Source organism: Mus caroli, chromosome 10 (genome assembly GCF_900094665.2).
Source record: "Mus caroli chromosome 10, CAROLI_EIJ_v1.1, whole genome shotgun sequence".
Classification (NCBI taxonomy): Eukaryota; Metazoa; Chordata; class Mammalia; order Rodentia; family Muridae; genus Mus; species Mus caroli.
The window spans coordinates 75,010,586-75,022,901 of record NC_034579.1 but is presented as its reverse complement, the minus strand read 5'-3'; the positions used below and the strand labels follow the sequence as shown (position 1 = coordinate 75,022,901).

The following is a 12,316-nucleotide window of genomic DNA, read 5'->3' as shown; positions in this document are numbered from 1 at the left end:
TTTTTTTTTTTTTTTTGAGACAGGGTCTCTCTCACACATAAGGATGGGGCAGGAAGATGGCAAAATGCAGGGAGTGAGGCGCTTACACTGGTGCAGAGCTGGAGGCTGGGTGGAAGTCAGGCCTGAGGTGGGACCCTGAGTGCTGACTTGAGCGTCTTTGCATCCTGGCCTCATCAGCACCATCTCTCAGGCTCAGCCCGGCCTCTGCTCCGGGCACTCCCTGCCTTATATTTGTCAGAAAGGGCAGCCAGGGCAGATGCGAGGGCCACTTGGGAGATACTTGGGTGGCATGGAGGCAGGACCAGCACCGCTGTGACCCGGCCATTGGGACAGGGAGCTATCCTGGTCTCATTTGGTCTTACGTGTTTCACTGTCCTTTCTCCAACAGGGTCGGTCTGGGGTTCTAGCAGCCGGCCCTGTCCTCCAAGCCGGCTTCGGAGAAGATGCCAGAACAGAGCAATGACTACCGTGTGGTCGTGTTCGGCGCAGGCGGCGTGGGCAAGAGCTCGCTGGTGCTCCGCTTTGTGAAGGGGACGTTTCGTGACACCTACATCCCCACCATAGAGGACACGTACCGGCAGGTGATCAGCTGTGACAAGAGCGTGTGCACACTGCAGATCACGGACACCACCGGCAGCCACCAGTTCCCGGCCATGCAGCGGCTGTCCATCTCCAAGGGCCACGCCTTCATCCTGGTGTTCTCGGTGACCAGCAAGCAGTCGCTGGATGAGCTGAGCCCCATCTACAAGTTGATCGTGCAGATCAAGGGCAGCGTGGAGGACATCCCCATCATGCTGGTGGGGAACAAGTGTGACGAGACGCAGCGGGAGGTGCACACGCGCGAGGCGCAGGCCGTGGCACAGGAGTGGAAGTGCGCCTTCATGGAGACCTCAGCGAAGATGAACTACAACGTGAAGGAGCTGTTCCAGGAGCTGTTGACGCTCGAGACGCGCCGCAGCGTCAGCCTCAGCGTGGACGGCAAACGCTCCAGCAAGCAGAAGAGGGCTGACCGCATCAAGGGCAAGTGTGCACTCATGTGAGCCCACCAGAGCCAGCTTGAGTCTCTCGGGCTCCTTCTCTCCCTCCCTCCTCCCTTCCCTCCTCTCTCCTCTTAGTATTCCTCTCCTCCCCACCTCCTCCTCTCTCGTCTCTGCTCCTCCCTTTTTTGCTCCTGCTCCTTCTCCCCCTCCTTCCTTCCTTTGCCTTGCCCCTCGCTCCTCCATCTCTCTTCCCTCTTCCTGTCCCCACCAGCCTACAGTAAGGTTGGGCTCCATCCCTGCCCCTTCACACCTCCATAGCTTCATCCTTTGCAGACCTCTCCCTCTATATCTCTTTGCTCCCCCACCCCCATTCTATCTGCACCCCACAACCACACACTGGAGGTTTGATCCCTGTGGATCTGAAAACAGGGGCCCGGCTAAGGAACTGCTCGTCCCAGTCAGGCCCAGAGAGGCTACCTTGCCTCTCCATCTCTGTCCCTGTGTTCCCAGCCATGCCCACTGTCCCTGTCCCTCACATTCTATCACTGTGACCTCTGGGGAATGCCCGTTGACCTCATCTTCCTTCACTAATATCTTATTTCTTTCACCTGATCCTGTCCTTTCCCCGTGACCTCTGACCTGTGGCCTTCCCTGGGTCCAGAACACCCCTGTCCTCTCCTGTCTGCACACCAGGGTGGATGGGCCCGAGGGTTGGGTCTCAGGCACCAGGCAATAAACACAGGGCCTGCAGCAATGCCCTGGCCACCCCGAGTACCACCTCTGGAATAGCAGACGCCCACAGCACAAGCCCAGGACTGTCCTTCAGGGGAGGCACACTGGAACCCTGAACTTGGAGTGTGGAGTGGCTGCCTGGACACTGCCCACCTGGACACCAGCCTTCTGCTGAGACAGAGACCTTGGCACAGTGGCACCTCGACAGCCACCCTGACTGGGGGTTTGGGGTGCTGAGGGTGGGATGCCCAGCTGAGAGTCTATCAGCAAAGTCCCTGTGTGCGGTGATAGGACTAGTGGCTGCTGCCCTAGGGCTCTGACAGAATCTGAGCCTCTTTGCTGGTCACGTGTACTCTAGAGACTGTCCCCCATGTCTGCCCTGAGTTACGGAGCCCCTGCGGTATCTGCGAGACTGTCCAGGAGACTTGAGTGGCTCCTGGGCCTGTGTCCCACCCATATGAGGGTGACTTAGAATTCTGTGTTTATGTGCCTGTGTGTGTGGATGGGTGTGTGTCTGTCTTAGGATGGGGTGTTCTTGCACCACTTCGTGTTCGTAGTGAGACCACAGTGTAAGTGGCCGTATGTGTGTGGGGGGCACTTAGACATTGTGGTATGTCTGTATGGCTCTGTGTTTTCAGGGGTGGGTGACACAGGCCTGTCTGATGAGCACCAGGTCCTGTTCCAGGCTGTGGCAAGCTGGCTCCTGGCTCAGAAGTGACAAAGCTGCAGTACAGAGGCCTCAGTGTGAGGTCATCACCTCACAGTGGCTGCAGACCAGGCTGTGGCCTGGGCGAGCTGGAACCTCTGGGGTGGGGGTGGGGGTGAGAGAGGGAGGGGGAGAGTGAGTGTGTGTGTGTGTGTGTGAAGGGGGGAGAGTGTGGGAGGGGGAAGAATGAGAGAGATAGAGAGTGTATGTGTGAGAGGGAGGGAGAATGGGGGGTAGAATGAGAGAGAGAGAGTGTGTATGTATTGGAAGGAAGGGAGAGAGAGTGTGTGTGTGAGAGAGAAAGAGAGAAAGAGACAGAGACGGAGAGACAGAGATAAAGGAGATAAAGAGAGACAAAGACATGGTCACAAAGAGACAGAGACAGAGAAGCAGAAAGAAGGCTGAAGCCAGATGACCAAGTAGGCCAGACCCCACTGTGTTCCCTTCTGTGTGCCAGGCACAGGGAGAGCCACAGCCTGAAGCCTGAGTCTGAGCATAGCTGAGCCCTGACCTCCAGCCAGCCCAGGGCCCCCACAGCTGCCACCTGCTCCCAAGCCCCGGGAGTGGCTCCTGGCTGGACAGGGGGTCACAGCCCTTTCTCAGGGACACACCCTGATAGCACAATCTCTGGGCCACCCCAGGCTTCTCCTGGCTGGCCTTGCCCATCCTGGGGAGAACCGGGCTGGGTGGCAGGGGAGGCCGGAGCCCACGCTGGCTGCTGGCCAACCTGCCCAGGCATCTCTGGTGCTGGGGACCCCGCCAGGCCTCGCTTGCTGTGACCCACCCCTGCCCCCCGCATGTGGGAGCCCCATCCCATGTGGGGTCTGTGTACCGTTCTCTCGTAGACCTTGTCTTCCTGCAATAAACACGTGGATCCTGCCTCCCCTGTGCCACACGTGGCTTCTGTGGGGCTGTAAGCTGCCTGCTGCAGCTGAGGGCGGGAAATGGAGGGTAGGCGTGGGGGACATGGGGAGGGGGGATGCAGTGGGTGTCACAGCCAAGGTCACAGACAAGCTTACGGGCCATGAACACAGTGTCCATTCCTTATGCAGGCCTCACTGGCCTCCCTGGATCCTGCCCCAGGGGCTCAGTCTTTTACTCAGCCTCTCTGATTCCCACCCAGTCCTTCCACTTCCCAGGCTGCCCTCTGCCATTTAAAGGACAGATTGGCTGAGCTCATTCATTCACTCACTAATTCATTCATTCACCCATTCACTGTGTGTAAAAAGCACCACAGTATCCCCAGCTCTGACCTGGAGCCCAGGTTCGGCCACAGTGTGCACCCACCAGGGTGCCTGCCTTCTCAGCCCCTCCACCTTCAGTCATGTACAACTGAGCATGGCCACCCCTGCCTCGAATCCCAGCATGGGAGGCTGCATAGGGAGGCACATTGCCAGGAATCCCAACAGAAACTAGGGCTGGAGGGGTGGCCCAATTGTTAGAAATGCTTGCAGCTCTCGCAGAGAACCAATGTTCAATTCCTAGCACCAGGAAACAAGTCAGGATTCCTGTAACCCCAGCCAAGGGAGCCAAGAACAAAGCAACACCCTCCTTTTAGCCTAGGATAGAAAACATGAGACCCAGGTTCAGAGAGAGACCCTGACTAGAAGAAATAGGCAGAGCCAAAGAGGACACCAGCACCCTGCACTGGCCTCTGCCATGGCATATCAGCCAGTGCCCACACTCAGGCACAAACATACGTGAACAAACAACAAACAAAATAAAAATATAAACCTCACAGAGCACTTAGAAATAAAGAACAAGAAGAGAGAAAACAAAAACAAAGGAAAAATAAATACATAAAAAATACCTACATCCCAAGGGCTGGGGGCGTGGTCATGGATGGTGCCCCGCCTAGAATCCTCCAGTGAGGGGCGATGAGAGCGTGGTCAAGGGTGGAGCCTGCCTAGAATCCTCCAGCGAGGGGCTGGAGCCTCTCCTAAGTCATATGAGGCCATGGACTTTATGCCCAGAACTGGAAAAGAAAGGCTGCATTTATCTTTCGTATAATAATAGGTGAAATTTGGCTGTGTCTCTCCTGGTGTGGATGAAGCTCTGGATGCCGTTTCTGTTCTGTATAACCTGCATGTGATGTCTCATGTACAAACACACACACACATACACACACACACAGAGACACATGCGTGTGGAGGTGGAGCAGCCAGTCCTCCTGGCTACACAGTGAATCTGAGGGTAGCCTGGGGTGCATTTGTGAGAACCTGTCTCAAAAAAAAAAAAAAAAACCAGTTTGTGTTAGTTTAAGACAGTCCCACTCTGGAGCTGGAGAGATGGCTCAGCGGTTAAGAGCACTGACTGCTCTTCTAGAGGTCCTGAGTTTAATTCCCAGGCACCACATGGTGGCTCACAACCATCTGTAATGTAAAAAGGGACCTGATGCCCTCTTCTGGGGTGCCTGAAGACAGCTACAGTGTACTCACATACATTAAATAAATAAATAAATAAATATCTTAAAAAAAAAAAGACAGTCCCACTCTGTGGCTCAAATTGGCCTGAAACTCACAGCAATCCTACTGCCTCCGTTTCCTGACTGCTAAAAGGTTATGTGTGCGTGATCATGGCATACATGATAATATTTATTTATTTGATTGTTTGTTTATTTGTTTATTTTGTTTTTTTCCGAGACAGGGTTTCTCTGTATAGCCCTGGCTGTCCTGGAACTTATTTTGTAGACCAGGCTGGCCTGGAACTCAGAAATCCACCTGCCTCTGTCTTCCGAGTGCTGGGATCAAAGGCGTGCGCCACCACTGCCTGGCCATGATGATTTTTTTTAAACATTTAAACATTTATTTTTCTGTCTATTTATTTATTGTGTGTGTAGGTCCTCTGACCGCACACAGCAGTCTGTGTTCTACCATCATGTGGCTCCTGGGACTCAAACTCAAGTCTTCAGACTTAGTCACAAGTGCTTCTGTACATCAAACTGTGTTGCTGACCCAGCTCAATTTTTTGTTTGTTTGTTTTTAAAATATGCATAATGGCTTTTAAGACAACAAGAGTCATAGAAACAGGCTGACTTGTGGCAGCCAAACCTTTAATTCCAGCGCTTGGAGGTAAATAGATGGGTGAATCTCTGTGAGTTGGAGGCCAGCCTTGCCTACACAGTGAGTCACTATTTCAAACAAACAAACAAACAAGGCTGGAGAGACAACACAGCAGTAGAGAACACTGACTGCTCGTCCAGAGAACTGGGTTTCATTTCCAGCACCCAGTCCCAAAGGATCCGATGCCCTCTTCTGGCCTCCGCAGACCACTTGCATACACACACACACACACACACACACACACACACACACACACACGAGTGAGACACAGACACATGCATGCACAACATCTTTACACACAAAATAAATACGAATAGTTTTGGAAAAAAATAAAACAAAACAATGTAAATCATGGAAATGAAAGAGTCTAGGTAGGTCAGGGTGACAAGGTCTGGACCTAGGGGAAGGGGGTGTGACCAGGGCGGGCAGCTCTAGCGCTCCCCCTGGTGGTCTCTGGGCTCAGTGCGGTCTTCTGGATCTACTTAGACTCAATCACTTGCCACAAAAGGGTAATTTTTGTGGATCTTGTTTTGAATTACATTTGGGAAATTTGTGTGTGTGTGTGTGTGTGTGTGTGTGTGTGTGTGTGTGCACGTGTACACACGCTCCAGTATGTGTGTGGTAGTCAGAGGACACAGTGGTCTAGCCTTACTGGAGATTTGATTCTCTCAGGCTCTCAGGCTTGGAGGCAGATACTTTTCCTGTTGAGCTATCTCACCTGCCCCTCTTAGTGTTTGTATTTATTTATTTACTTATTTAAATTTTATGTGCACTGGTGTTTTGCCTGTGTGCATATCTGTGTGGAGGTGTCAGATCCCCTGAACCTGGAGACAGTTGTGAGCTGCCATGTGGGTGCTAGGAATTGAACCCGGGTCCTCTGGAAGAGCAGCTAGTGCTCTTAACCACTGAGCCGACTCTCCAGCATTAGTTGGTTTTTGAAACAGGGTCTCATGTTGCCTACAGTGGCTTCAAACTCACCATGTAGCCCAAACTGACCTAAAACTTGGGGCAATCCTCCTGCCTCATCTTCTCAAGTGCTGGAAGATAGCCCAACTCTGCATCTACCAGGTGAACCACAAACAGTGACTCCTGATTCTACAGTAGTAGGGTCTGGGGACAGCCTGGATGGGATGTGCCAGGGAAGAACACTGTAGGAAGGTCCTGGGCTTTCTCTGAATATAAAGTGCAAAGGTCCTGGGCTTTCTCTGAATATAAAGTGCAGTGTTTGTGCGTGTTTGTGTGTGTGAGCACATGTGCATGTGTGTGCCTGTCTGTGTATGTCTGTGGTGGGGGCATTCATATGTGGGTGCATGTATGTGTGTGGATGTGTGTGTGTATGATAGCCAGGTTCCTTCAGGAATGACAAGAGTCCAGGGAGCCGAGCCAGTAGATTGCCAGTCACAGAATGTCAGTCCACACCAGAATCCTGAGGTCACCCACCCAGGGGCTGCACTGGTCTTTCCCTGGGATGGCTGTTACCTGCAGGGATGTTCCAGATGTCTCTGAGGTCACCAAGAAAACTTGTAGAGAATGCAGATCCATGGGCTGGGGCTTCCAGCATGAGTCCCTGGTGCCACTGCCCCCACTAGAGAGTCAAAGTCATCCTCTCCTGCACGGTGAGTTCAAGGCCAGCCTGGTTGGTTTACTGTGACCCTGTCTTAAAAATAAATATATAAATAAGTGGCTGAAGTTATAACCCAAGCCAAGTACTGCAAAAGCCAAAAAAGCCAAGTAACAGAGAGAATAGGAAAAACCGGAGATGAACATCAGAATACAGAAATGATAAACAAGCAAATAAAAAATCAATAGTTCCTCTCTATCCTGGGTCCCTGCTCGGGATTCAAACTCGTTCCTTGAAAACCACTAGGGAGCTTCCTGTCCCTGGCTCCCATGGGGTTTTCTGACTGGCCCTTGCTGTTCTGTTAGAGCTAGGCTGAGATGGGGAGTTTGGTCGGTGTTTTCTTACTGCTAAAATGATGCTCAGCGGAAGATGAATATTATCACAATATGGGATATAAATGTATGCAAACGTCATAATGAAACTCATTATACCGTACAATGAATACACGCCAATAAAATAAACTCGAAAATCCAAACAAAACAAAGCCTGACATAGTACAGGCCTAACGTTAAGCAGCTTCTCCTCAGAGAGGCCCCTTTGATTGCACCATTGATTGCCAATCTTTAGACGCATAACCCCGCCCTCCAGCTAGTGAATGGCCCGTGGAGACGCCATTCCTGGGTTTGGCCCGCCCACTCGAGCCCGAAGCCCCGCCCTGCCCCCAAGGCTAAGCCTACCAGACTGTCGGCCCTAGGCTCCTCCTCTGGACCAACCTCCGCCACCTTGGCTTCTGATTGGTCCGAATGCTACAGAGGCTCCGCCCTCATCTCGGGAGACCCCGCCCCATGGAAGAGCCCTCTCTAGGCCCCGCGGTGCGTTTGGCTGTGCGGCTGCTGAGACACTGGCTGGAGGCAGGTGAGCTCCGCATGCCGAAGAGAGTCGGGGTGTATCGGGGAGGAGTGGGCTGCCTCAGAGAGGATGGGGGCAGCCCAGAGAAGTGGTGAAGTCAGACAAGAGTAGGGTGCAGTCAGAGAGAGTTGGGGTGCAGTCAAAGAGGAGTGGGGTGCAATCAGGGAGGCATGGGTGGCAGTCAGTTATGGAAGAGTGGGGTGCAGTCAATTAGGGAGGAGTGGGGTACAGTCATACAAGACTGAGTTTGGTGCAGTCAGATAGGTATGGGGTAAGGTGACAGGAGTGTAGTGTAGTCAGGGGAGTGGTGTACAGTCAGGAGAAGTGGGGTACAATAAAGGAGGAGTGAGGTGAAGTCAGACAACAGTGGGGTACAGACAGAGAAGAATGGAGTTCAGTCAGGGAGAAGAGGGGTGCAGTCAGGGAGGAGTGGGGCACTACCTGTTTGCTGTTTGGTTGCACACAGTACCAACACCTTAGAGACAAAGACATAGAGCAGAGGGAAGGTACCTGTGTGTCCCTCTCAGGGACTCAGGGTACATAGGCTTAGACCTTGGGGTGCACAAGGCTCCAGTGTTGACTGACTGTTTCAGAAACTTCCTGTGGGAGTGTTAGGGGCAATAGTGTTAAGGTGTGTGGGAAGCTCTCCACTGCGGGGGTGGGGTGGGGTGGGAGTAGGGTGGGGGTAGGGGCGAGGTTGGAGAGAGGGTGACTGTGGCTGGCTGGGGGGGACCTCCTGTTATAGCACTGAAACTGTTGCCAGGTGTCAGGGAACCAGGCACCAAGTTCACCGGTTTGCAGCTGCAGACAGCTCTAGTGCTCTCAGTGGCTTTGGGACTCTGCTTTGATCTGTTACCTGCTGTCCCTCAGAACCCCCTGCCTCCCCATGAGGGCAGAGCAGATAGCCCTGGGTAGGCTCCCTGCAGTATCTGCCAGGGAAGGTATGTGTTAAGGCCATTCTGGTGCAAGCTGTCACAGAAAGACTTCGAGGAACCCCCCTTGACTCCCACCATGCCATCCTGGGGTGCAAATGGGAATCTCTACCCTGGTGGTGGCAGGCATGCTCTCCCAGTCCTTAGGAAACTGAGGCAGAAAAATGGAAAGTTTGAGGCTAGCTTAGGCTACATAGTGAGTTCCAGGACAGCCACGACTGCAGAGTGGTCTCAAAAACACCACAGTCAGCTTGCAGTTTAGTGTAAGATTGTCTCTGAATTTGGGTGACTCTGCTGTGCAGGGAACACTGGGTGACATCTAGGGACATGTGTAACTGCCTCAAATCAGGGAGGAGGTCCTGGCATGCAGTGTGGAGCCTAAGACTGCACAGTGCCTTGCAGGGCCCATAGTGTCCCACAGAGAATGAACAGGCCCAGCGTCCACAGCCCAGAAAAACTGCCTGAGATCTATGCAGCCAGGTTGGAAGGATGTGGACTGGGATAGAGCCCAGGGGTGGAGCACCTGCCTAGAATCCCCCAGTGAGGCACTAGGGCTGGAAGCCATGTCCATCCTCCTGCCTCAGGCTCTACAATGCTGGGATTACAAGGCATTTGTTAGGATGCTTAGTTCTTCCAGGTGGCTTCATCTGTTCTGTTTTTAAGACAAGGTCTCCTGTAGCCCAAGCTACCTCCAACTCTCTCCTGATCCTCCTGTCTCTGTCATGAGTGGCAGGACAGGTATGGGTCACCACACTTGGCCCTATGAAGGTTGCTCACACTCTGATTTCTTTTGCTTTGCTGTTCTTCCTTCCTTCATTTCTCTCTTTCTTTCTTCTTTTCCTTCATTCCTCCTCCTTCCCTCCTCCTCCTTTGAAGACAGGGTCTCACTGTGTAGCCTAGGCTGGCCTGGAACTCCCCTTGCCTCTGCTTCCTGAGTGTTGAGCTTAATGGAGTGACTTTCACACTCAGTTCTGTGTGACTTTGAAATTGTGAGTGATTGAGCCTGCATCGCCCTCACCCACAGTTTGTTTCGTGAAGGATCTCGGGGGTCCCCTAGTGAGTCCAGTGTGCCCAGGCGAAGAACACTCAGTGGGGCGGCTAATCTTTGTCTCCACAGCACAGACTTGTTTTGTGCTCTGGCACACCAAGTAGTAACAGGAAAACTGCCCCCGCCCGCCAAGGTGTTGTCGCAGGTTTTTTCTTTGTGTCTAGAAATAGTGACTGGAATGATGCTCACTGGGTTGGGGACCTGTCCCAGCATGCACCAGGCCCCCGGTGCTGTCCCCAGGACCTCAAGAATATATTATAATCTCAGGAGCAGGTGGATCTCTGTGAGTTTGAGGCCAGCCTGGGCTACACAGCGAGACCCTGTCACTGTGGGGATTGGTGGAGACCTTGGAACTTTCTAGAAAGAACAGCTCCCACAGCCACTGTGGTTGACACAGGCTGAAAGTCCTGACCCTTTTGTTTCCTCTCTGGCTGGTGTGACTATATGACAGCAGCCTGGTAGGTCACCGCTGACTTGCTTTTCTTCCGTGGAAGATTGTCCCATGTCTGAGCCCTTTAATGGCTGACCCTGGCAATTCCAGGTTCTTGTGACACCAAGGCCAGGAAAGAGGACTTGTTTCTGTTGCCTCCTGTCCCACTCCCCCACTGGGAGGCAAAAGCTGCCATTTGTGACTGAGTAGGAGACACCTCAGCCTGCTCCCTGGCCGCCGCCCCCCACCCCCATGGTCTGGCCGCTTTCTCCCTGGCTCCTGGGAAACCAGTCCTGTCGTAGTCTCCTCTGCTGGTGGGGGTTGGTGACAGGGTCCAGGATGGGACATCGGAGAGCCTTCTAAAACGGCTGCCAACTTCTTCCTGAGGACTTGGGAAAGGGGATAATCTGATCGCTTTTCATGTTTTAAATTCGGTTCTGATTTGCATATTTTAAAATTCAACATTTTAAGCATAATAATTCAGGGTTTTCCTGAGCTCATCTCCGGGTGCAGCCATGATCCATAGATGACAGGCTAATGCCACGTTCTCCGCCCCACCTGGCCCCCGCTCGCCCCCACCCCCACCCAGTGTCCACAGATGCACTTCCAGACTCTCGGTTCTCCTGATTTGGACATTCCCATCATGGAGTCTCAGGCTGTGCGACCTTATGCCCTGGTCTCTCACTGAGCTCCAGTTCCTTCGGTTCCTCAGAGCCTGGCTCTTGTTCACTGCTGTGTGGTATTCCACTGTGTGGACTGACCATGCCATATTTACACCATCCATTTGTAGACACCTGGACTGCTTCTGACTTTTTTTTTTTTTGGTTTTTCGAGACAGGGTTTCTCTGTGTAGCGCTGGCTGTCCTGGAACTCACTCTGTAGACCAGGCTGGCCTTGAACTCAGAAATCCGCCTGCCTCTGCCTCCCAAGTGCTGGGATTAAAGGCGTGTGCCACCACCGCCCGACTGCTTCCGACTTTTGTTGTGAATTGTTACGTTGAAGTGAGCTTGTCCTGGTCATATTGGCTTACTGTACTGAACTTAGGCTTTCTTCTTTGTTCTTTCTGAGGGTGAAGGTGTGAGTTTATCCATTCCCCTGGGCGGGCCCTTCTCATCCCAAAGCCCCCAAGCTCAGAGCCTGTCCTCTTGCTGGGTCTAGCCGGTTAACAGCTGACACACAGATCGCAGATCAGTTTCCTAGTCTCACTAGGACCTCGGTGGCCCTCCTGAGACCCCTGACTAACACCCCACTGCCTCCTCCGTGCCCCATCCCCAGCCAAGCAGAGCTTCCTGCTCCTCTTGCTCTGCTCTGAGGGCATTCCTTCCTCCCAGCCCAACAAAGGCACATTGTGAGTCTGCTCTCAACCCCAGGACCCGTGCCAAGTCCCAGATCATGTGATTGGACAGCTGTGTGCTTGTATGGTGTGTGTGTGTGTGTGTTTGTGTTTGTGTGTGGTGTGTGTATGTGATGTGTGTGTGGTGTATATGTGTGGTGTGTATGTGGTGTGTGTGTGTGTGTTGTATGTGTGGTGTGTGTGTGGTGTGTTTGTATATGTGTGTGGTATGTATGGTGTGTGTGTGTAGTGTGTGTAGTGTGCATGCATGTGTGTGGTGTGCATGTGTGTGTGTGGTGTACATGTGTGTGTGTATGTGTATGGTGTGTATGGGTGTGTTTGTGTCTGTGTGTGATGAGTGTGTAGTGTGTGTGGTGTGTGTGTGGTATGTGTGTGGTTTGTGTGGTGTGTGTGGTATATGTGTGTGTATGATGTGTGGTGTGTGTGTGGCGTGCATGTGTGTATGTATGGTGTGTGTGTGTGTGTGTGATGTGCATGTATGTGTGTGGTATGTGTATGTGTATGATGTGTGGTGTGTGGGTGGCGTGCATGTGTGTGTGGTGTGGTGTGTGTGTATGGTATGTGTGTGTGTATGATGTGTGTGGTATGTGTGTGTGTATAAT

General features: G+C 52.7%; 2 protein-coding genes across 2 annotated transcripts in view; both read left to right on the top strand.

Moving 5' to 3' along the window:
* Diras1 (DIRAS family GTPase 1) overlaps window positions 1–2,672 on the top strand; it is a 5,436-nt gene extending 2,764 nt beyond the window's left edge. The window contains exon 2 of the mRNA XM_029482348.1: window positions 389–2,672. Coding sequence (XP_029338208.1) covers window positions 444–1,040 — 597 coding nt within the window. The 5' untranslated portion in view covers window positions 389–443 and the 3' untranslated portion in view covers window positions 1,041–2,672. The remainder of the gene's footprint in view (window positions 1–388) is intronic.
* A 5,003-nt stretch (window positions 2,673–7,675) lies between these two features.
* Gng7 (G protein subunit gamma 7) overlaps window positions 7,676–12,316 on the top strand; it is a 63,162-nt gene continuing 58,521 nt past the window's right edge. Inside the window, exon 1 of the mRNA XM_021174860.2 lies at window positions 7,676–7,956. The gene's annotated coding sequence lies outside the window, so the exon portion shown is untranslated. The remainder of the gene's footprint in view (window positions 7,957–12,316) is intronic.